The sequence below is a fragment of the Phodopus roborovskii genome, unplaced genomic scaffold (genome assembly GCF_943737965.1).
Source record: "Phodopus roborovskii unplaced genomic scaffold, PHOROB, whole genome shotgun sequence".
Lineage (NCBI taxonomy): Eukaryota > Metazoa > Chordata > Mammalia > Rodentia > Cricetidae > Phodopus > Phodopus roborovskii.
Window position 1 is genome coordinate 2,117,307 of NW_026126647.1, and position 23,240 is coordinate 2,140,546.

A 23,240-nucleotide genomic window follows, 5' to 3' on the forward strand; every position below is an offset into this window, starting at 1 on the left:
CTTTACTTGGCCTAAGGGATAATAAATGCTAAGCTTTCCAAAAGTTTTGAGAGGTTAAACTATATATCAAATACAGTTATTACTAAGCTCTTTGCATAACATCATAAAGTATTTGGCAGTGCTTTTGCTGATTTCTAGAGTGTTCTGTAACCATCCTTCAGTCTTTAATTTAGTGCATATAGTCAGGTACTTGAAATTTCTCCAAGTTTCCCAATATAACAGACTATTGTCTAGACTAATAATAGGCTCATCAGACCTCTTTAAGGTCTTTTTTATCAAATATGATTAAAAAAAATAAAGGAACCCTAGAATTGTGTAATGCACATTTGATGCTATAAAAGTATATTGCTGAATCTTCCCCATTAGATTTCAGGAGTTAACTAAATATTTTTGGTAAAGTTCACATCAGAACTAAAAGATGGAACTAGGACTGTGAAGGTGGCAGACTGGGTGTTTTGGCCTGCTGGGGCGGGTGTCAGTTAGAAGGCCTGGGCAGGCTATGCGGCCTCTGACAGAGGAACCAGTATTTATCCCTAGTGCACAAATGGACTTTGGGAGCCCATTCCACATAGAGGGATACTCTCTCAGCCTAGACACATCCAGAGGGCCTGGACCCTGCCCCAAATGATGTGATAGACTTTGATGGTCCCCCATGGAAGGACTCATCCTCCCTGGGGTGGGATGGGGCGGGTCAGTGGTGGGAATGGGAGGATCCAACAGGAAGATGGGGGTGGGGAGGTGGGGGAGTGTCTGGGAATGAAATGAGGCTCCCAGTTGTCAGTGCAGCCTTTCCAGATTTGAAGTTCTCCTGGCGCTTGCTTAGGAAGACAGATCATGAAAAAGAAAGCTTGATAGCCCCCGTTATACCTCCGCACAAAGCTGAATAATACAGCATCCAGGTTTTGTTTCCCATTTCCCGCCTTCAAGCCTGTGTGTTTCCCTTGGTGCTTGGCTTTGATTAGTTTGTGCAGCCTTTGCTTTCTGAACAGAAAGTGGTTGATAGGGTTTACTGGTCTCCTATTTCACTCTGTTTATACTCAATTTCATACATTAAGGATAGGTTTTTAAAGCCCCTTATTCTGAAGAAAAGCCTAAGTTGTTTTACTTTTTTTTTTTTTTAAATGTGTTTCCAATGCCAAAGCATATTTATTTAAATGAAAAAAAAAAAAAATCATTGATGCGTATTCTTCTCGTAAGTGAAAGCTGAATATCATCACTTTAGGAAATGACTTCATGGTTTTTTTGGAAGATAATAGCTTTGCCTTAACTACGTCAGATCTATTGTGCACACACATATTAGAATTTGGGACTTCCCTACCATGCCACTTTAAAAGTGGTTATGTGGTCTGTTGATGTAGCATGCACCCAGGTGCTTTACTCAGTGGTTAAAGGGTAGCTTCCAGATGTTACCTGTTTGAAATCTCCTCCCCTCTTATATTGACTGCTCATGTCACCTGGGGAAGTTTAGTTAACCTTTTCTATGCCTATAAAAAGACTGGAGAGATGGCTCAGAGGTTAAGAGCAGGCTTCCGGAGATCATGAGTTCAATTCCCAGAAACCACATGGTTGCTCACAACCATCTGTAAATGAGTTCCGGTGCCTTCTTCTGGCCTGCATTGCAGGCAAACATGCAGCCAGGACACTGTATGCATAATAAATAAATCATTTTTTAAAGGGTACAAGATAGTGATTTGGGCCCAGTTCTGACGTTATTCTGCAGGCTCCGTGGATTCATACCCATAAGATGGGTAGAACTTGCGTGGTCTATGAAAATGATCAGTACTGATGGAGCAGGGGATGAGGAGAGGAGATGTTGAGGGATTGCTGTAATCACAGCAGCTTCTGGATCACTGTCAGCTTCTGAGTTTAGGTGCCTTGTCCTCTGAGCCTCATTGGACCACCCCAGTTCTAAACTAGAACATCCATACCACTCCATGGAATACTGTAATAGACTGCCTGAGGAAATGAATGTAGGGTTTGGATAAGTCCTACATGAATGTTTGTCTTCCTTGTCCCAAAAATTGCAATTGAAGAGAAGGACCCCATCTTTCACTTTCTTCTTACATATAGACTCCTCTGCAGCCGGCCGAGCTCTGGGACTTACTCATTATATATGGCCCTGATTTCACTTTAGTGGACATTCAGCAAAAACTGCTTTTGGTTTCTCTAGCAGAGAAGGGTTCCATGATGGGGGGGCATTGACAAATAACATTTTGCAGGTTTTTGTTGCTTCCCAAATTAACAAGAATGTCAAGATTTCCTATCACACCTTTGTTATTCTCCATCCTCGACAAGAAGAACGGAGGCTTGTCTGACCTCTGACCCATTTCTAATGCAAGTGATGTTGTTGTAGACATGTCAGAGCTACAAGAGTGATTCTCTTCAAGCCCACACCTGTATGGAGCCCCCTCTTTAAAGAGGTCTACCATTTGTTTTCCATTAGACATGACCTAATTAGATTCGGCATTCATGTTTGTTCTGTATATATCATTACTTTGGGTCCTGAGTGTTTGCCGCCTTTGAATGGTTTCCCAGTAGTCTTCTGAGGGAGGAACAAACTCATGACTCTTGAAGGACTATGAGCTGGGCTCTGTAGTTTTGTCTTCCAAATTTCCTATCATCCTCTGTAACCTGATCATCCGGCCAGGTGGCCAGGTAGGATATTCACAGTGTCCCTTTCTGTGGCTGCTTCCCCCCCATCACCCCCCCATGGGTTCTTAGGAGCCTGGGTGGTTTTTGTTTTGAAATCTGTGCACTCTTGTAGAAGCCTGTTCCCCAGCCATGAAAGACTACACTGCAGAAGCTGTGGTAAGGATGGAGGTTACCCCCACCGCTCTCTTCTGGGGATGCTCTGCTCCTCTGTTGTCCCTGATGTGGCTATCTGACTGTTATCACGCCACACACGTTTCCCGTTAAGGGGGTTGTAGACCACTGGGAGGACTTGGTGTAGAATAGTAATCTCTGGCATTGTGTGTCTCTGTGTCATTTTCGTTTCATTCTTTTATGAAGGTTATTCTCTTCGTCTGTCCTTTCAAATTAGTGCATGGACTTACCTTTTGCTAATATATAGGCTTCCTTTTTAAAATAATTCAGGGAAATGTTTTAAAATTTTCATTTGAAACTTACTGGTCTTTCAGGATTTTTTTTTTTTTTTTTTTTTTTTTCCCTCTTCTTCTGTAATGGTACAGGATACATGCTGTGACTCAGAATTTTGAATAACCGCGTCGCCTTCCTCTAAGAACTGACCATGCCTCTGTTAGCTTTCTTTTCCAGTGGCCGTGGAGGAATTACTTTGCTTGATGTTCATCTGCCTCCTTTGCAGGTTCTCCTACGTCAGTCCTGCTCACCTGCTCTTGCTGTTGTTTTGCCAAATGTTGTCTTTTTCTCAGCTTCTCATGCCTACTCTTCCCTAAGAGTCCAATGAAGGGCTAAAAGAAAATTCAAGAATCAAGTCAGGGTATTTGTTCTTTCACAGCTTTGACTTGAGACTTACAGAAACTTAGAAGAGTGTACAAAGAATTTCCGTGTATGTATAGCTCATAAGATACGAGCATTAGTGTTTTATCCTCATCTTTGTGTTTCTCTCTCTGTCTTTCTCTCGCTCCTGCTTTTCATTTACCTTTTATTTTCAGATGTTTCCTTTATTCGCATTACTTCAGTGTGCATTTCTTCACAAAAACACTTGCAAGTAAAATAACCATAGTGAAAGAACCATAGTACCAAATCAAACGTAGGAAGTCCTTTGATGTCTAGTCTTCTCTCTTGTTGCTTTTCCAAAGTAGTATGTCTTCTGTCAAGTTTAAACTTTTAAAAATAACATTACCATTTATTGATTATGTGATTATCATGCTACTGTGAAATTACAAGTTTGCAAATTTTCACCAAGTTGGTGGCATCCAGCAACAGAGATACAGCCCTTTATACTCCTGGTATTAGGGGTCACTGGGTTAAAATCCAGGTGTCCCCAAGGCTGCACTGAGGGCTCTCAGAGAATTGCTTTCGCCATGGTTTCTGTTAAATATTTGGTGTCAATCAGAAGGCTGAACCTGGTCTCTTGCAGAGTATTATGTGAGTCCTCCCTCTTAGCTTCTATGAAATGTGGCTAGATAATTGATAGCTACTCTGCCTGGTGAGTGTTCTTGTCATGTAGTTACTTTGTTCCTGTAGTAAGCTCTCCTGCAGCCTCAGGCAGTGCTTGAGTCATAGTTTAGATTTTCACCTGTTGCTCTCTTCAGAGCAAGAGACCTAGTTTTCCTGTAGCTTAGGAGTGATGTTGCATAGCATCTTAGCTATGGGGCGAGGGTGGGGGATGGGGTGGGGAGTCGAGGTGGGTATGGTTGGTAAGATGAGGGTTGGAGGGTAGTGCTGGGAGGGAGGGGGGGTGAACCTACCTGAACAAATACAAACTTAATTTCTTCTCTTCTCATTCTGTACTCATGAGGTGTGAGCCCACTGACCCTTTCTGGAACTTTGTAGGACATTGCCTTAATTCTTCATGATTGTGTGTGTGTGTGTGTGTGTGTGTGTGTGTGTGTGTGTGTGTGTGTGTGTGTGTGTGAGAGAGAGAGAGAGAGAGAGAGAGAGAGAGAGAGAGAGAGAGAGAGAGATTGCTTTGAAATTAGATCTTGTGTCCTATAGTACCCTTGGCTTAGTGGTTAGGGGAAGGAATGGTTTCATCTCTTTCTTCCTGCCAAAATGCTTTTCTTTTGTAAATAACATTACAAAGTGTTTTTTTATGAGGGGCACAGTGCAACCTTCCATCTGATAAAGGCGTTCTGTGAAGACAAAAACATGGAAAGAAAATGAAAGGAATTCTTAGTGTGAACAAGGCATACATGTTTTGACCCTAAGCATGGTTCGTCGGCTATTTTAACATGCTGGTTCAGGGTATCTCTCAGATCTGCAGTTTCTGTGCAGGCATTCCTTCATTGGAGGTTTGGTCAGTTGTACTGAAATTGATCATTCCCAGGTAGCAAGAAACATAAATCGGTTCCAGAACAGTAGAGGTTTCCTTTACACTTTTACGTTCATTTAATTTTCCCTGTCTTCCTTTTCTGCTTATCTTCTTTCTCAAATATACATTTTTTCATCCCCTGATTCAAAAACAAAGAGACTTCTATTGCTTAAAGCAATCCAAATGCACAAAATCCATACCTGAGTATCTTCCACAGCTAAAACCATTTTTGTGGCTCCTCCCTGCCCCACGGCAATAGACCTAATCAAGGGGTAACAACCTTTTCCTAAAAGGAACTTGTAGCACGATTTTAGAGTTTGTGGGTCAGATAATTTCTGCCCTAACATAGTTCAGTTCTTGTAGTGACAAATGAGCCACAGGCATCACTGTGTCTCAACAAAGCTTTATTGTACTAGGTGATGGCGGTCGATATGATGTGCTAACTCCTGTGAATAAAGAACTTGAAAACTCCTAAATAAGACACTACAGACATTGCAGAATCTGAACACCTCTTTGCATCCTTCGGAATCAGTTTGTTCTCCCCACAGTGCTCTGTGAAGACCTCAGTCTCTGGTTCCAGAGCTGTTTTTGCAGACTTCACTCTACGAGTCAACTGGCTACTCTGGTCACTAATGTCATCTGATGCATTCTTTGCAGTGATACGTTATTTTCAAAAGTGTATCAATTTTATATCCTATGAGGTCCTCTGATGCTTCTCCTTTTTAAAACAGGGAATTTGTACATTTTTCTTTATTTGAATGAGTCATGTATTTTTTTTTAAAGTTTATATTATAGTTCCATTTATTGTTTGCTTTGTTTTCAATTCTCAGAGACAAATAAAAAGTGGTGTGTTTTGGAAGGCGGCTTCTTGAGTTACTATGAAAATGACAAGTGTACCACGCCTAATGGCACCATTAACATCAGTGAAGTTATCTGCCTGGCTGTCCATAAGGAGGACTTCTATTTGAATACTGGGTATGTCTACCCTTGATTATGTATCTGGGAGGTGAAAGGGATTTGGTAGTCCCTGTGCCAGGTGATGAGGATTTAGTTACCTTTTATGTTCTTCCTTTGCTTCCTGTAAAATGATTCTGTGGTTTTTCCTCAAACCAGTTCATTTGATCTAAAACCTCCACAGGAAATTCTCTGAAAACTAGTTAGCACTATACTATTCCATTGTTGATCACTGAAGTGCTTTAGTTTCTCTGCTTAAATAGTGGACTAAAATCAAAAGTCATATATTTGTTGAAATGCCATCATATGTAAAACAGACAAGAAAAGAGAAGGTTCTGTGATTATTGGCTTATGTTAAAGTGAACAAGATAGCAGATGAACACTACCACTGAGCAACATCATCAACCCTTAAAAATTGTAAATATCTCATTAAAAGATAAATTTTGAGGTGTAATTGGGTACATTTGTGGTCTGAAAATGTTGAAATTAAAAGCGTAAGAATTATTTATGTAATATATTTTACTTTTTAAAAAACTTGAATGAACCTCTGAGGAATTTTAGAAACAACCTGAGAGATACTAATGTGAGAATTTTCACTGTGTTTGCTTTATAGTGTAGTTAATGAAAATATATAAATATTAAAATAAAAAGACTTTAGTTATTTTTATTATAAAAGATTCTGTGATGATGTTATTTATATTAAATTACAAGGACTATTGTCATTGTTACATCATTATCAATATATCCTATTTGAGAGTTATTTAAAGGTGCTATTTTTCCATTACATATTTATCAATGCTGCATAAACTGATAGTAATTAATTTGCCTTTCTTTTGATTTTTATAGTTGCATTCGTTTATTCTGTGTGTGTGTGTGTTTTTTTTTTTTTTTTTTAATTGTGGTTGCTGTAGGCCGATCTTTATCTTTGAGATCTACTTACCCTCAGAACGTGTCTTTTTGTTCGGAGCTGAAACATCTCAGATTCAAAGAAAATGGGCTGAGACCATAGCCAAGGTATTTAAATTGTGTATTTGCTACATCCAGGAAAGTGCCTAAACTTGGGGTCTCTAGTTGAAGTTCAAAGACCCAGGAACATTTTAGCTACAATCCTAGGAAGAAAGTTTTTCATATTTTTCAAAGCTGGCCATCATAGATGCAGTCTTCTAGGGCCTGAAAAGGACGAGCAATTCATGTGGAACATAGATAGAATTCATTCTTACAAGCTAATTCTGTATTTTTGATGGTTAAGGTAGCATCTTCTTATTGTAAACTCATTTTTTCCCTGTGCTTTCTCATGGATATGTTACTTATCCCAATGTCCACGAGGAAAAGAAAAGATTTGGTAACTGATGCAAATGGATGACGCATGAGAACCTAGCTGTTTCCATGATTCCACCAACCAAGAAAGACTATTTCCTATATACTAAGAAAGCAAGGCATATTTTGCTGTTGTTTGAAAATATACATTACCTATTTCCTTTAAATCCCATAGCATTTTTTATTACTAATTAGTTTCAATTAGGAATTTATTTGAGTCTTTAACATAGAAAACTGAAGACAAGCTTTTCATTTCTTCTGCCTTTATCTGTAGATAGGAAAGGGCTTTCCTGTTTTCACTATCTTTCTTACTTTTCTGTATTTGTTTTAACAGCATTTTGTTCCCTTTGTTGCTGAAAACTTAACAGAAGCTGACTATGATTTGATTGGTCAACTCTTCTACAAAGACTGCCATGCCCTGGACCAGTGGAGAAAAGGCTGGTTTGCTATGGACAAGTCTAGTTTGTGTTTTTGCCTTCAAACACAAGAAGCTCAGGAAGAGAGAATGCACCTAAGAAGACTACAGGAGCTAAGTAAGAGGACATTGTTGTTGACCCTTGTTGGGGCACGCCTCCCTATTGCATGTGGTAATGGTAGCTTCAAGTGGAATTTTTAGACGCCTTAACCCCAAACTTCTGACTGAATTATATTAATTGTGTCTCTAAGCACATTTTAACATTAAAAAGAAATATTCTTCCTTTTATCTCTCCAGCAATCAGCACAATGGTTCAAAATGGAGAAAAATTAGATGTGTTACTCTTAGTAGAAAAAGGGAGGTAAGTACCTTTTTTTCCCACTATTTCTCAGTTAGTAAAGTTCTTAAGGGAAAACCATTATCTTAAAACTTTAGAAACTCATATTTATATAAACTCTGATAGGTTTTTGTCACAGAGTATAGAAGAAAAAAGTACATTTTTTTTATATGCCTTTTGACAAAGTAGCATGATGGATTCTTATAGTTTTCTGTAGACCTGGGAGATTCTCATTTAGGAATATGATAGGACTTGGATGATTGTAGGTGTTCTTTTAGGGTCTGTAACACTACGGATGGCCTGTGCATATGAGCCTTTCATAGCTAGAACTTGATTTTTTTGAATTCATTTGTTTTCCCAAGAACTATTAATTAAGAATCTCCTATGCATCAGGATGCTTGGCTTGTTAGGGATAGGGCCATGTGAAACTGAACAAGCTCGCTGTCCTTATATAAATATGATAGGCAAGTATGATAGGGGGAATATGATACAAACCAACAACAGAACCCCAAAGCAAACACACAAACAAAAGCCTGTTCTTTATTATTGAATATCAATTATAAATCCTCTGAAGACAAATGATCAAGTCAATGAAAGCGTGAATGAGAACAGTATTCTGTGTTAGTGAGAGGTATTGTGGTGAATAAATGCCTGCATAAAGTGAGGCATCCTGTGATGTACTGTGTTCCAGACATGCGGGAACCCATTGTTGGACATACACTTAGAAGTCTGTGCTTGTTATGTACAAGGGCATTGTAGTTCATGGAGGAGGATAAAAGAGTAAAAAACAGAAAAAAAAATATTTTAGACATATCCCTAGGGCCTGGTCACAGTATATAAAGAAAAAACTATCATTTTTTTTAAATATATATTCTAATTACAATGATAAGTGACTCAAACTGGAAAGTGGAATTTATCTCATTTATATTTAAAAAAAAAAAAAAAAAAAAAAAAAAAAACCTTTCTTCTCTGATTCCTGATGACTTTGGGGGACAGGAGTCAACTTTGGTGTCCAGTCAAGCAAAAGTGGTTGTGTGTATCAGGAAAAAAAGATGTTGTGTTGACTGATTAGATCTGCGTTCTTCTCAAGCAAGGATGGCTCCAGAGTTTTGACACCCAAAACGTGGTGCTGTTTTTGAGGATAAAAGTACATGTATAGTAAAATTGGATTTTAGTAAGATTGGATCAATTTATCAAGAACTCATCTTTGGAAATAGTAACATGGAGATGTCTGTTAGGTAGCAAGATGAAAAGTAAGAAATAAAGAGGAATTAGAGTAAATGAAATATGGTGATACATTCATAGCTAACTCATTTTCCTTGCCTCTCCCTGAGAAGTTACCATTTATAACACAGGTCATTTAAAAGTCACTGCGTTTATTACAGCTCACGTCTTAGCGAGGACAAACTTTCAAAGATGTCTAGAGGATAATGAGATTAGAGAGACAGGATATTTGACCTAGGAATTTAATATGTGCACAGTTTCTTTTATAATAGCCTGGACTTGAATAAATTCAAAGGATAAAAAGAGACCAGAAAAGGGAGGATTAAAAGTGTAAAGGGCCAAACTTGAGACAGTTATTCCCAGTTGAGACACTCTGAGGAGAACAGGTGGGTGATATGGAACATTGATCTCACTCTCCTTGATATTGGGATGTTGCTTTGTGGACTGCAGGTAAGGATGAATCGTGGGCTGTTAGTCTGGGTGACATGTTCAGATGTCTCACACTTAGCTTGATAATTAATGCCATGACTGTTGAAAAGTTGTTTTAATGCTCTGTCAAAATAACACAATTTTTTTTTTTTTTTTGGTCATCTCCTTTGGTTTGTTAGATCTTTGGTAAATAATGACTGTAAGCTAAAATAGAGTTTGGGTGGCCGATAAAATCGTTGCTTTGGAAATAAAACAACTTCCAATTACTCATGTTGATGTAGAGATAGTGTAAATAAGTCAGGTGCAGGGAAACTTTGCAATTGCAAGCTTTAACCTTTATTTCTGTTGTTGTTTTGCTATTAACACCTACAGCCAGAGACATGAATCATAAATAATGAATTAATTTAAAATATTCCCCATCCCTGTTCAACTTTGTGTAAATCCATTAATATTTCTTACTGGCAAGATGGAAAAAAACAATTTTCTGAACTGAAAAACTTCATAAATTGATAATCACCCACTGCATATAATCCCTATTTAAATATATATTTTAGTCTTGATAACTATCTCTATATGCATATCATGAGTGTATTTAGAGAGAAGAATATTGCAATAATATTTTCCACACACAGAGCCATTTCGCTCTAAAAAGCTCTAAGCAGAAGGTAAACCAGATGGCCTCCCTTCAGTGTGTATTCTTTGTGTTCTTTAAAAATTACTATTTTGGAAAATAAAGCTTTCATGATCATACTTATGGGTTTCTGGTTTGCTGGTTGAGATTGTTCCCAGGTTCTAGAATCTGTGTTGGAATTTGTTTGTATAAACAAACAAACAAACAAACCATCATGGTTTGATAACTAAGAGAATTTACAGACCAAGAGGTCAGAGAGCAGTTTTTCTAGACAGTGGATCCTATCTCCAACTGACTGCAGTACTCAGTGGATTACAACACCCTTTTCTCAAAATCAGAAACTGTCTGTGCTCTCTAACCCCCCACTCTCTCAGTATGTCTTTCAAATAAGCTGCTTCCTTCCGTGACTTTGTGTCCCAAAGCTGCATGCACACTTGCCAAAACCACCTGTCACTGAGCCTTAGCTTGAAAGGCTTTGGTTATATTAAACAAAGGGACTGACTCAGCTGTGTTATCAAAGCAGGAGTCAGAGTGGTATGTTTTGTGTGTGTTTTTGTTTTCAGTCTCTTGGCTGACCTGTAGGAAAGCACATTGTGCTCGACGGCTCCCAAGGCTGACTGCATTTCAGTTTTAATTGCAAATCCCAGACATAATGAATCTAACACTGGGGAATAAACACTGCGTCAGTATGCTCCCCCAATTTTGGAACAGAGGACTTTGCTCAGTTTGGGAGATTAGTACCTTAGTTTTAAGATCCTTATTTTCTGTTAAATTATTCTGCATGTGATTCCTTTCCCCTTGGAATTGTGCTTTATGGGAGAGGTTATGTTAGTGATCCTCCTGAGGCTAAATTATCTTAAAGTGGTTTCGTAATTGCCCGTGTAATTGCAAATTAAACAGTAGCCCATTGCCCACAATATCAGCTTGACTGCTTTTGCAAAATTTGTGATTTAATTCTTAGCAATGAGTTAGTTCATCAGAATTTTGCTCAGAAAAAAAAAAGGTGAATTTTTTTTCTTACCATACCTACAGATTTTTTTTTTGAAGCAAAGAACTATTACAGTGTAAATGTAAAATTATTTTATTGTAAAGAGAATTTAGATAAATGTAGTGTGTGTTTATATTGTATTTGTTTCAAAATTTGGTTTCATGCAGAAGTGTCTCAATTTACTAGTATGTAAGGTTATGGAGAAAATCTGGTTATAATGGTTCATGGCTGTATTCTCAATACTTGAAAGGCTGAGGCAGTGGGCTTATAGTGAATTTAAGGCCAGAGTGGGCTGCAGAGTAAGATTCTCTCTTACAGAGCATAAATAAATTAGTTAATAAATAAATAGTTGAGAAGAAAAATTTAGCAAATGTTGAGACTCTCTTTCGTGGTATATGTGAGCAGGATAATCTCCCCCACAGAGGAAAAGTACATTTTTACTAGCTCTTGATACCAGTGGAAATACAGTGATGGGACTAAGAGACCAAGGTTTTTCAAGAGTTAGACACTACAGCCTGAGAAAATTTGTGCAGACTAGGAACAGATGCAGTCCAAGTAGGACTTAACCTTGAGAACATGAAGACAAAAATGTGAGCCAGTGGCTTGGGAAGATAAGTGGATGGCATATTGCATTTCCAGTTAAATTAATTCCTAAGATTTCAGGACCTTTTCAAGAATTCAGAAAGCATCATAAGAGGACATTTTAAAAGTTATTGTTAAATGTGAGGATGTAGGTTCATCCTGCAATCAGTGAAATATCAACAAAGCTTTGAGCAGACTTGAAACAATTTTTTTTTTTCTTCCTCACACCCCGTGTGCCAGTGTTTGTCTGCTATTGTGAGCCATGAGAGTGACAGACTAGCTCTATTCTCTCTGAGGAATCAGGTGGCTTGAAGCTGTTTCACTGAGCTCCAGGCTTGAAAATATGCAATCTACTTATAATACTTTAATTCGTTATTCGTGTTGATATACCTCTGCATACTTTGTTAATCATTAGCATATTCCTTTTTATTAAAATTCCATCTCTGCATCCCCAATTTCTTATATGAAGAAGCAGAAAAAATAAAGGTGTCTAAAGTAAAATGTAGATGTTAGGGTCACACTGGTAAAGACAGTGTGTCTGACACCTGTTTCTGTCACCATGGGGTCACTCACATGGTGCATGTCGTTCCTCTTTAAATAACTAGAAAGCTTGACAGCACAGAGGGAGCGACTGTTTTCAGGTTTTGTAACAGTTGGTATTTCTGGAATGCCATTACAGAAGGAACAGAATCAAATGAGATGAGCCTTCACTTCAGGTGGTCTGGGCTTTCTCATGCACTTTATGGTACAGAGAATGGGAAAGCCAGGCGCCATGTGGGAGATTCCCGCCAGCCTGGCTTCACAGGGGTGTCCCAGAAGAAGGAGAGATGTAAAGCTCTGATGTCTTTGTAGTAGTTTGCTTTGTGTCCTTTCCTCAGCACTTAACCTGTTCTCTCCCAGGGTGGACATCTAAGAGGTCAGACACAAACACCTCCTGCAGTGTCACCAACCAAATAATGTTTAATTCACAGATAGTTGATGGAGTGTGCTCACTGCTCTTATCCACCTTGATTAGCACGATACCGGTACATGTGCATGGCATTTGGTATGGTTGCGCAGAAGACAACATCCTAGTACAGTGCCTAACTCAGCCTTACCTTAGCGGGCGCTCTGTTTTATGTAAGCTGAAAGAGGACCTTTCAAAGGACAGTGGCTTCACAAATACTTTAGTTCTCTGGGCTGAACAGGAAAGCGATGTGAAAGCCAGCGTAAATAGTCTCTGTGGGAAGGCACCACTATTGGTCTCAATAACTCAGTGCTCATGGTGTTTGTTCAACATTAAGGTCGAATTATGAGTGATGTAAAGAGCCATAACCAGTTAATATGTACATCAAAAACTTTATTATGAATATATTCTGAGATGTCAAAGAAAATATACACATATTTACAAATATGTCTAATTGAAGCAAAATCAAATTAAATGATTGGGGGGGGGTTTCAGTGTATCATAGTCCAGACTTACTATTCATATCCTCTGCTGAGTATTGAGATTGCAGGTATACAGGATGGCACACACACACACACACACACACACAGGTCAAATGCCACTTTTCGAGCTCAGGAACACAATATTTGAAAAAATTATTTTAAAAGACATATTCAGTACAAGTCTGGATTATTTACCTAACATGTCAACAGTCATATGCTCGACCTACCCTACTGAAATGGGAAAAAAATTAATGAACTCTATAAATTCTAAGTAGAAGCAGGCCCAGCAAATACATATTACCAGAGGCAATGGCAAGGGGAAAATTAACTGTGGGTCATCTACCCTGTAAAATGAAATGGAATTTTTATAAACATCTCATAAGTAACTTTAACACTTCAGACGCAAATGAACAGTTCAGATACTTAAACTAAGCAATCATGTTCACATCTTTTATTAAATATTTTATTTGTGGATCAGTATGACAAAAACACTTGATAAGTACCAATATTGGAAGGGTAGCTGAATATAGTTGCAAATCTTGGAACTCGAATTGAAAGATGAAATTTCAGAAACTTTTAATTAGGACTCGATGACTCACCTCTCTTATTCAGTACCTCAAGGGCTGAAGCAGGAAAATTATTAGTTCGAGGCCAGCCTAGGTAATATATTAAGTTCTAGCCAATATTTGTCTCAATCCCACCAGTCCCCCAAGTTAGAAAGTTTGTTCTATGTAACAAGCTCATTAAAGAAAAAGAGAGAGAAAACAGTCAAATAGTTGGTAATTAGAAAATTAATTTAAAACAGTAGTAAGTGGATTGGTTAAATATGGTGATACAATGATAAAATACAATAGTCAATTTAGAAAAAATTTTAGCCAGATTTTTTTTTGTGTATGTATGTCTGTCATATGGGTATATTGGATTGTATGTAAGCATATGTATGTGCTACACACACACACACACACACACACACGTGTTTGCTGGTCTGTGTAGAGGACAGAAGTTGACTTTGGGTGGATGCCTTTTTTTAATCCCTTTCAACTTTATTTACTGAGGTAGCGTCACAGTCTGAGCCTGGACTCTAAGATTTGGCTAGCCTATTTAACCAATTTGCTAAGGGATCCAACATATCTACCCTACCTCTTGAGTATCAGGTAGACCAGCATACCTGTTGGTTTTGCATGGTTGCTAAACTTGGTCCTCAAGCTTATGTGGCAAACACTTTATACACTGAGTCATCTCCCCAGTGACATTAATTTTTAAAATAACGTATACTTACTCTATATTCTAGTGAATTAGCTTTAGCATATTCAAAATGCATTACAACATGCAGCCATAACAGTACAATGGTACAAGTCAGCTCAGTTTCTAAAACTAAAAAGTTGGAAGAGAATAGGCGTTCCCTTGTGAGTGAATGGACCAACAAAGTATGCTGTGCATTCATGCATTGAATACTAATTAATTACTATTCTAGAGATATCTGTATTAACAATATAACCAAATCGTAAGAGTATTTTGTACTGATTAAATGAAACCAGATGCCAAGTGTAACAGCGTGTTCATTCATTTATAGGAAATGATCATCTAGGAGTCCAATATACGATGATAAAGAACTGACAAGATTTATTTATTTATTTATTTATTTATGTATTTATTTATTTATTGTGTATGTGTGTGTGTGTGTGTGCGCGTGTGTGTATGACAGATAGAAGAAAGGATTCATGGCAAAGAATTATGTGGGAGTTTTGTAAATGATGGGAATGTTTTACGTATTGATTTTGCTAGGAGTCACATGGACGTTTTGACCACGCAATTAAAATGAGTGCATTACAAATCTAATTAGCAAATGCCACTCATCGCAGTAATATGTTTCATCTTTTCCTATTAGACACAAAAAGCCTACTGTGGTGATTATTGTGCTCTTCTTTGAGCGTTTCTTAGGAGATAGAAACTACAGTGGGCATTTCCAGGTGTCTTAGAGCCATATCCTTTGCAGATATAGAACAATTTGCTAGGCAGAAAATATACTTTCTCTCTCTTCCTATCTACCTCTGGCTCTGTGTCTCTGTTTCTTTCTCTCTTACTTGAAGACATGATATTTTGTATGTAGATCAGACCAACTTTGAACCCAGCTGGGGAGGTCTGTCTGTCTGCTTCCTTGGTTCTGGGATTAAAGGCTTACATGACCACTCCTTTAACTGAAGAGAAATAGATCTTACTGTGTTCCATTAGATCAAGTTCCAGGCCCCTTCCAGTGCTGTCTTCTTCGGGAAACCATGTTTTGTGATTCTGTCATAAGAAGAGTAAGAAGTAGTGACAATAATGTCACTTCTTGAACAAGCATGTCTTGGAACTGAAGACCAAGAATTCAGGATTTCATTTCTCTAGTGCATGGACTAGGTGATAAATGGTAGATTTAGAATGGCGATCTTGGCAGTTGCTGACTTCTGAGGGAGAAGGAATCAGTTTTCTGAGATGTGGGTCTTGAGAGGCGAACCTCTCCAGTAGATGGCTCTATATCCATGCACATATGGGCAGTGCTCAGTGGACTCAATGGGTTTCAATGAAAGACTACATGATGTTGGGAGTGAAAAGTGGTGGGAGAGTGGGTAGAGGAGAAATTTCAGGGGATAAAAGGGGCCCATTTCATCAGAAAGTATAAAATTCTCAAAAATAAAATAAATAAAAACCTAGCTTCTCAGCCCTTCCTGATCTTTGGGCCTCAAACAAATGCCTTCTATGCTTTAGTGTGTTTGTCGAAAGTGAAGAGCTTGGTGGACAGGTTCCCCTTTCTCTGCTTCAAAGCTCACTGGAGAACACAGGTGGCATTTGCTTCAGAAGTCTGTCCCAGGCTTCAGAAGCCTGGACTGTAAGTGATGAATGAATACTTTGATTTACGTCATTTGCTTCTTACAGCTTTTTTTAAAACAGGGGTATATAGGAAGAAAGAGAGAAAATATGCATGAGTGTTCTAACTAGAGACAGTTTGATGTTTTGGGAAATAAGACAGAATTTATGCTTCAGAATTTATGCATGGGTATAATGACGTATTCTCTGCCCTGTATACACATTATCCAGATGTGTAGAATAATATATTCCAAGTCAGTTGACCTTTCCCAAATTTGGCAGATCTAAGTTATGTCCATTTTCAGATACTCTAGTAAATATGCTTTTTGCTAAGTACACATGCATGGCAGAGGGATAGACACAGATTTTTTTTTTTTGCCTTCACATCAAATTATGTGTGTGCTTGTTTCAGAGTCTTGTGCTTAGAATTGTCAAAATATGTGTTAAGTTTCTTTGTACATATTGGCAAATGTCTTTCAGAATATCTGTGCAGTCTATAAAATATTTTGTCTTACATACTCTTTAGTTTCATCTTAAATGTTTGGAAAACTTCTGATATTTTTATCATATATATGTATGTATGTATATATATATATGTGTGTGTGACACATATACATATATATGATTATTAGACTAGTTTATGCATATTATCTATGCATTTTTTACATGTATTATTCTTTAATGATTGATATCCGTAATTTTGCAGTAGACAAAGTTTTTATTTTTTCTATAAATGCTTAGGATATTCACTTTTAAAGTCATACTTATGGTATATGGTATTTGCTTCTCAGCTTTAGGTATTTATGGATAAATGTATTTATTATACAGTCTGATTACTTATTGATTGATATTTCAAGAGACTTCAGGTCCATTTGACTTGACTAGACTCAAACCATTATGAATGATAATTCATTTATATATTGCATAAAACTGCCTGTGAAACTTCCTTATTGATAATAAAAATGTTAATTGTTCCTTTATGTGACTGAGATTTACTTTTGGGTGATTGTCAGTTATAATAAACAAGTCTGCTATGATCAGAGTTTATCAAAATAACTTTTTCCAGATACTGAGTGCACAGGTGAATTTTCATCTGAAATTCAGCATGTGAAATGGTAGTTTAGGGACACTGAAAGTTACAAAGTTGGTCAGCAGTTACATTGAAATGTCTTGTGATGCTTTACTCGGCGTGCCTGGAGTTTAAATCAGCAACAGATATGAGGCTGTTGAACTGATGTAGCTAAATGTCAATCATCCCATGGGTGGTAGTAGATGATATATTTTAAGGTTCGCCATTTGACAAGTTGACGCAGGAGTTGACTTGTCATTACTTGTTCTAGCCCTCACTAGTTCACAAGCCGACAGCTAACCTTCCACTGTGGGATTTCTTCTGACTAGAAGGAGAATTCAGAGTTTGAGATATCCACAGTTAGTGACAGGGTTATATTGGTCTTAAAGGGCCACTCATACGTTTCGGGTTTGTTTCACTGGCTGCTAGAATACTTGCTTTTGGATTTCCAGGTATTTTAAGTCACACTGGCAACTTAATTATGAAGTAAAAATTATCAAAAATCAGGAAAATATGATTATTGTCTTTACATGAATTTAGAAAAATCAGAATTATACACACACACAAGTATTTCCTGTTTTTGAAGATAATTTGCTGGGCTATTTCATGTAGATACAAATTCAAAGGTAGGGTGCTTTGGGTGATGTACAGTAAATGGAAAAGCTAAAGGGCTGTAGAACTATTGGACCACTGTCAGAATTCGTCAAAGAGAAACTTACAGAATGTGTGGGTCCAGGCATTTGGGTTAGAGTGGAAATGAAAACAATAGATGAAGATGTCAGACTGCAAGAGCCAAGGATTACAAGCACAAGGGCTGGTAAAAAGTAATTCCAGCAGCTTCAGAATGGTGTCAGAGTGCTGTTGTTGGCTTTGTGTTCCTGGAAGTGCATTGCAAGAAGAGAAAAATAAAATAGAATAGGAAAGGATGGCGGGTTTCCTTTTTCTTTTAAAGTAACAGACTGGTTTTCAGAAATGTGAATGATTGTATTCCTTCTAACTGAATCCCCAGAAAAGCCCCAAGATTCATCACCTTGTTCTTGTGAATCTGGAGTATCCAAACCCTAGCTAAAAACCAAGATTGAGTAGTGTGCCTTTAGAGTAAGTAAACGAGATGCGCTGGTATTTAATGCTTTTAAGTTTTGTAGTGAGGGTATTGTTTGGAGGTAAATACCAGTAAATGCCAGAGACCAGTCTTGGGAAGAGACTAAAGTACCATTTTGCTTAACTACAGCGACCTCAAAGAGCATCTGGGAGCCTCACTTGGGTTACACCATTGGCTGGGAGTAGGTATCTGTGTAGGCAAAGATGAGATGTTACTGAGTCACAGTGGGAAGAAAACAAAACAATAACAAAAACAGGGCAACTCATGAAGACACTCCTATTGAGAAAACAAAAGCTTTTTAAGGACATGAAAATTATCGCAAACTGGTACCATTAGCCTCATCCTTTTTTCTTTTTCTATTATTATTTTTTAAAAATTTAATTAGAAACAATTTTATTTTCTATATCAATCCCAGTTCCTTCTCCCTCCCATCCTCCCATGCCCCCCACTGACTGCCCCATCCCACCCCCTCAGAAAGGGTGCACTTTGCAGAAAGGGTGAGGTCTTCCATGAGCGATCATCGAAGTCTGTCACATCATTTGGGGCAGGACCTCAGCCCTCCCCATGTGTCTAGGCTGAGAGAGTATCCCTCTATGGGGAATGGGTTCCCAAAGTCCATTCATGCACTAGGGATAAACGCTGTTCCATTACCAGGGGCTCCGTAGACAGCCTCCTCTCGTTAAAATAATATTTTGGTTGCAGTAAGGAGTAGAGACTGAAAAGAGGTCATCAGGAAACGAATTCTTCCAGGGGTTTTGGTGACTTCAACAGGAGGGAAAGTTCTGAAGTAACACTGCAAAACTGCAAAGTGAATATTGCAGATTAGAGGAACCAGGAAAGAAAAAAAAGACAAGAAAAGAAAAGAGTTCAGATTTTTGTGATGGTGCTTCAGTGGTTTCCATTGAGTTATTTAGAGAGAGAATTGGAGAGCTGGGTAGTTGGAAGAGGAAGACGTAATTAGTATGGCTTCCTCTATGCTATGTGACCTTAACAGACAACAGAGGGACAGAGAGACACTTGGTGGGTGGAAAGGAAAATAAAGGGTTTATCTTTGTGTAAAGTGTGAGACCAGATCACGTTTATGTGGATTTTAGGGCAGTCTGTGTTGAGAGTAAATTTTAAGTAAAGCGAAATTATGATATGAAGTGCTTTTTTAAAACTCCACAGAACGCTGTACATCCACGGGCACACCAAGTTGGATTTCACAGTCTGGCACACTGCGATCGAGAAAGCAGCAGGTACAGATGGCAACGCATTACAAGACCAACAGCTCTGCAAAAATGACGTGCCCATTATTGTGAACAGGTGCATAGCATTTGTTACGCAGTATGGTACGTATCACAGGATGTTTATTCAACTCCTAGAACTTGGGGGTATTCTTCTTACCGCTTCTAAGTGCTATCCCCGTCGGAACGAATCAGTGTCCTTTCCCTTTGTAAGGACACCAGTCACTGCTCAGTTGTTCCCACTCCTCCCAGGGACATTCATTTTCGCCGGGTAACGCTTGCTCTCTCGGCTACCATGGTCCTTCACGTCTGTGAATATGCCTGTAACGCATTAAACAAAGTAACATAAAACGTGTATAAATGTAAAGGCGATTTTTATTGGTAGAAAGCTGAGAAAAAAGCCAAGAGTAAGTCACTGCTTAAGGGACGCTTAAAAAAAACCAAAAACAGTAAAACTGTAGCATGATGTACAAATTGGTACCCTTACTGTTAGCGAGCAAAAGCTGTGTGCGTGTTTATTTCATTAATCTTATGACAGTCAGAAGTTTCTATTAAGGGTGAGCATTCATTATTTTAACGACTGGATCATTTGCTACGGATACTTTTGTGAGTGAGTAGCTGGCGAAGGTAACTAACTCTGTATCTGCTTTGTCAAGCCTCATTTTAATTTCGTGCAGCAGGGCAGGTTTTCAGGGTTTACCTAGAAAATAATCTTTATCTTCACATTTATTTTCAAATTAGTATTGATGCACAAATGATGCATACATACATCATTCATTTGTCTGAAAGATAGAAAGTATTTATTCATTCATTCATTTATGTCTCTCTCTGCCTCATTTTAATTTCGTGCAGCAGGGCAGGTTTTCAGGGTTTACCTAGAAAATAATCTTTATCTTCACATTTATTTTCAAATTAGTATTGATGCACAAATGATGCATACATACATCATTCATTTGTCTGAAAGATAGAAAGTATTTATTCATTCATTCATTTATGTCTCTCTTGGTTCAAACTCAGGGCCTTGTGCAAGCCAGACTAGTACTTTACTGATCATATGCTCGTTGACATGCATTTTGTGCATAATGTGTTTTTCACCATTTCATAGATGGATAAATGTCCTTATGCAAAAAAGAAAGTACAAAAGAATAAAATGATAATATTTCTAAAGTTGTATTAGCTTCCTAGTCTTTTAACATTATAGGTTTTTAGTGTATTTTAACTCTAAAAGGAGACTTAAATCGTGAGGAAAACATAGGAAGATATTATGTTATTAAGAAGCATGCAGCCAGAGTGAGTAGTTTCCCCTTGGATCCCATCTTCTGTATATGAAGTTGATGACATGATAGATAACAATATATAAGAAATAAGCACTCTGATACAAAGTTGCTTTCGGGAGATAAATTTAACATGTTTTATATTTATTTGCAACTTATTTATAATAAGCTCTTTTGGCAAGAGTATCATCATAAGTATTTTCAAATGTAATCCAAGTATGTTTTTTAATTTTCCATATTCATTTTATTTGTGTTGTAGTTATACCAAGGCTATTCACATCATCATATGTGTGGGCCTTACTATGGGGATTTTTTTCCCTTTTGCTACCATAGTGTTGTAGTCCTCTGTATTTGAGAACTAGAAATGGTTGTCTTTGTGTACTGTGCTCATTCATGTTAGCTTGGCTACATTTCACAGGGATTTGAGGGACACATACTATGTTAGCAAGGGTATAAGCTCATAGGGAACTTTCACATCGAGTTGGTTTCATAGTGGCATAGAATCTTTTTAAGCTGACAAATGATTACAATAACACAGGTAGATCCAGTATAACCAACTGAAAGTTTCCCTGTGGTGTTTATTTGAATTTAAAATAATTAAGCACTAGATTATTTCAACTATATCTGTTATGTTTTAAGAGCTTTATAACTAACACAAAGTGTATTAGTATAATAAAGCCAATAAATGATTGTTTACATTTAGTTGAATGTAAGATAAAAACCTTTATGTTCTATGCACTAGCATAAAGATTTGATAGGACCTAGGGTATTGCACACCACTCACAGGATGCAAAAGTTTGCCTCAGAGTCTCTACAGTAGCAATTATTTTGAATGTCTGAGCCTGTGGTGGATTAAAATGTAAAGGATAATTTTCTGTGCTCTTCAAGGTAATGTTTTGAATTTTACCAAGTTCAAACTGTATTATGGATTTAATCTTTAAATCAAGTATAATTAATTCTTAGAGGAAGTTATTTCAATTTATATAAAATGATATTTAGTACTTTTAAACATTGATGTGTATGTGTGTATATGTGTGTGTGTGTGTGTGCATTTGTGTGAGTGTGTGTGTGTGTGTGTGTGTGCCACAGCGTGTGTGTATAAGTCAGAGGAGGACAATTTGCCGGACTCAGTTCTCTTCTGCCTGTGGGTCCTTGGGGGTCAAATTCAAGGTTCGCGAGCTTGGAGCAAGAATCTGCAGAAGTTGTTCAATTCCTGGGTATTAGAAATGCCCTCAGCATGGAATGTTTTCTCCGAGGCACATAGCTGAAATTACTTTGTTGAATTTATTTACTTTTGCAGTAAGTAGTTAGTCGCTAAGTGCCTTTTGAGTTTTCCCATGTCCCATTCCTGCCAGTTATAAAAAGAAATCAAGACTTAGTTCTTGGCTTCTAGGGGCTCATAGATTGATGGTTCAGCACATGGGCAGACAATTACATCTTGGGGTATAAGATTCTGTGGTAGAGAGGCTTCATTGTTTTACAGCATGCGTGGAAGTTCCCTCCAGAGTAGAGGGTGTAATAGATAGCTTTTATGTTTGCCTGTTTAAGAAAATGTACGTGTAGTTCAGTATGCAAAGAAAGGACGCATACAAATGGCACGAAGTTAGACCAGCTCTGGTAGATTTGTAATGCATCCTTATAAAATTGTTTATATAGGTTTGTAATGCATCCTTATAAAATTGTTTAAGTTTTCTCTACAGGCATTAGGAAGATTGCACCCAGGTTGTTAGCCTTCTCACCATATACTAACAGACAAATTGGACCTGCTTAAGAGCAGTGGCCAGGGTGCTATATAATGTAATGACGAACCTACGACATAGATAATAGCATGTGAACATAAAGAAGAATGAATATTGACATATTTTTAATGAAGTGAGTTACAAAGATTCTGACTTGGGTTAAGGTAAGGAAAAAGTAAAGCCATCTATTGATATTAGGGAGCTAAATTTAAAAAATATAATTGGAAGGGAAGCTGATGAATGGAGCAGAAAATCAATTCCTTTAGGTTTTTATGATTTCCTGTAAGGTTATTACTGGTGTATGTGTCTGTCTGTGTATATATATGATGGTGTACTGTGGTGTGTGTGTGTGTGTGTGTGTGTGTGTGTGTGCGTGTGTAATGAAATTTTTAAGAGTTGAAATCCAGGTAAAAACAGGTATACTATATATGGGTTGATAAGGATGGAAGGTCCAACCAGACAATTTTCCAATGTGGCAAGAAGAGAATAGAATTGAGCCTGAAAGCGCAAAATAAATAGAACACTGAGGAAAAATTGCCCTGGAAGGAGAGAAAAATGGATGTGATACCATAAAAAGTCATAATTGTAACAGAATGTTGGCAGCGGGTTCTGAGGGCTTGTCACATGCTGTAAGTTGCTGTCATTATCTAGAACTGAAGAACATCTAGATAATACCACTGATATGCTTAATGACAGTACTCCAAACCCAGGAGCTTGCCTGGGG

At 37.8% G+C, this 23,240-nt stretch overlaps 1 protein-coding gene across 2 annotated transcripts in view; it reads left to right on the forward strand.

The window, feature by feature from the left end:
- The window catches only part of Arap2 (ArfGAP with RhoGAP domain, ankyrin repeat and PH domain 2), a 149,957-nt gene that overhangs the window by 71,061 nt on the left and 55,656 nt on the right, over window positions 1–23,240 (forward strand). For both annotated transcript variants that reach the window (XM_051174029.1, XM_051174028.1), the window contains exons 15-19: window positions 5,785–5,929; window positions 6,820–6,922; window positions 7,560–7,758; window positions 7,938–8,001; window positions 19,445–19,608. In XM_051174029.1, the coding sequence (XP_051029986.1) occupies window positions 5,785–5,929; window positions 6,820–6,922; window positions 7,560–7,758; window positions 7,938–8,001; window positions 19,445–19,608 (675 nt within the window). The remainder of the gene's footprint in view (window positions 1–5,784; window positions 5,930–6,819; window positions 6,923–7,559; window positions 7,759–7,937; window positions 8,002–19,444; window positions 19,609–23,240) is intronic.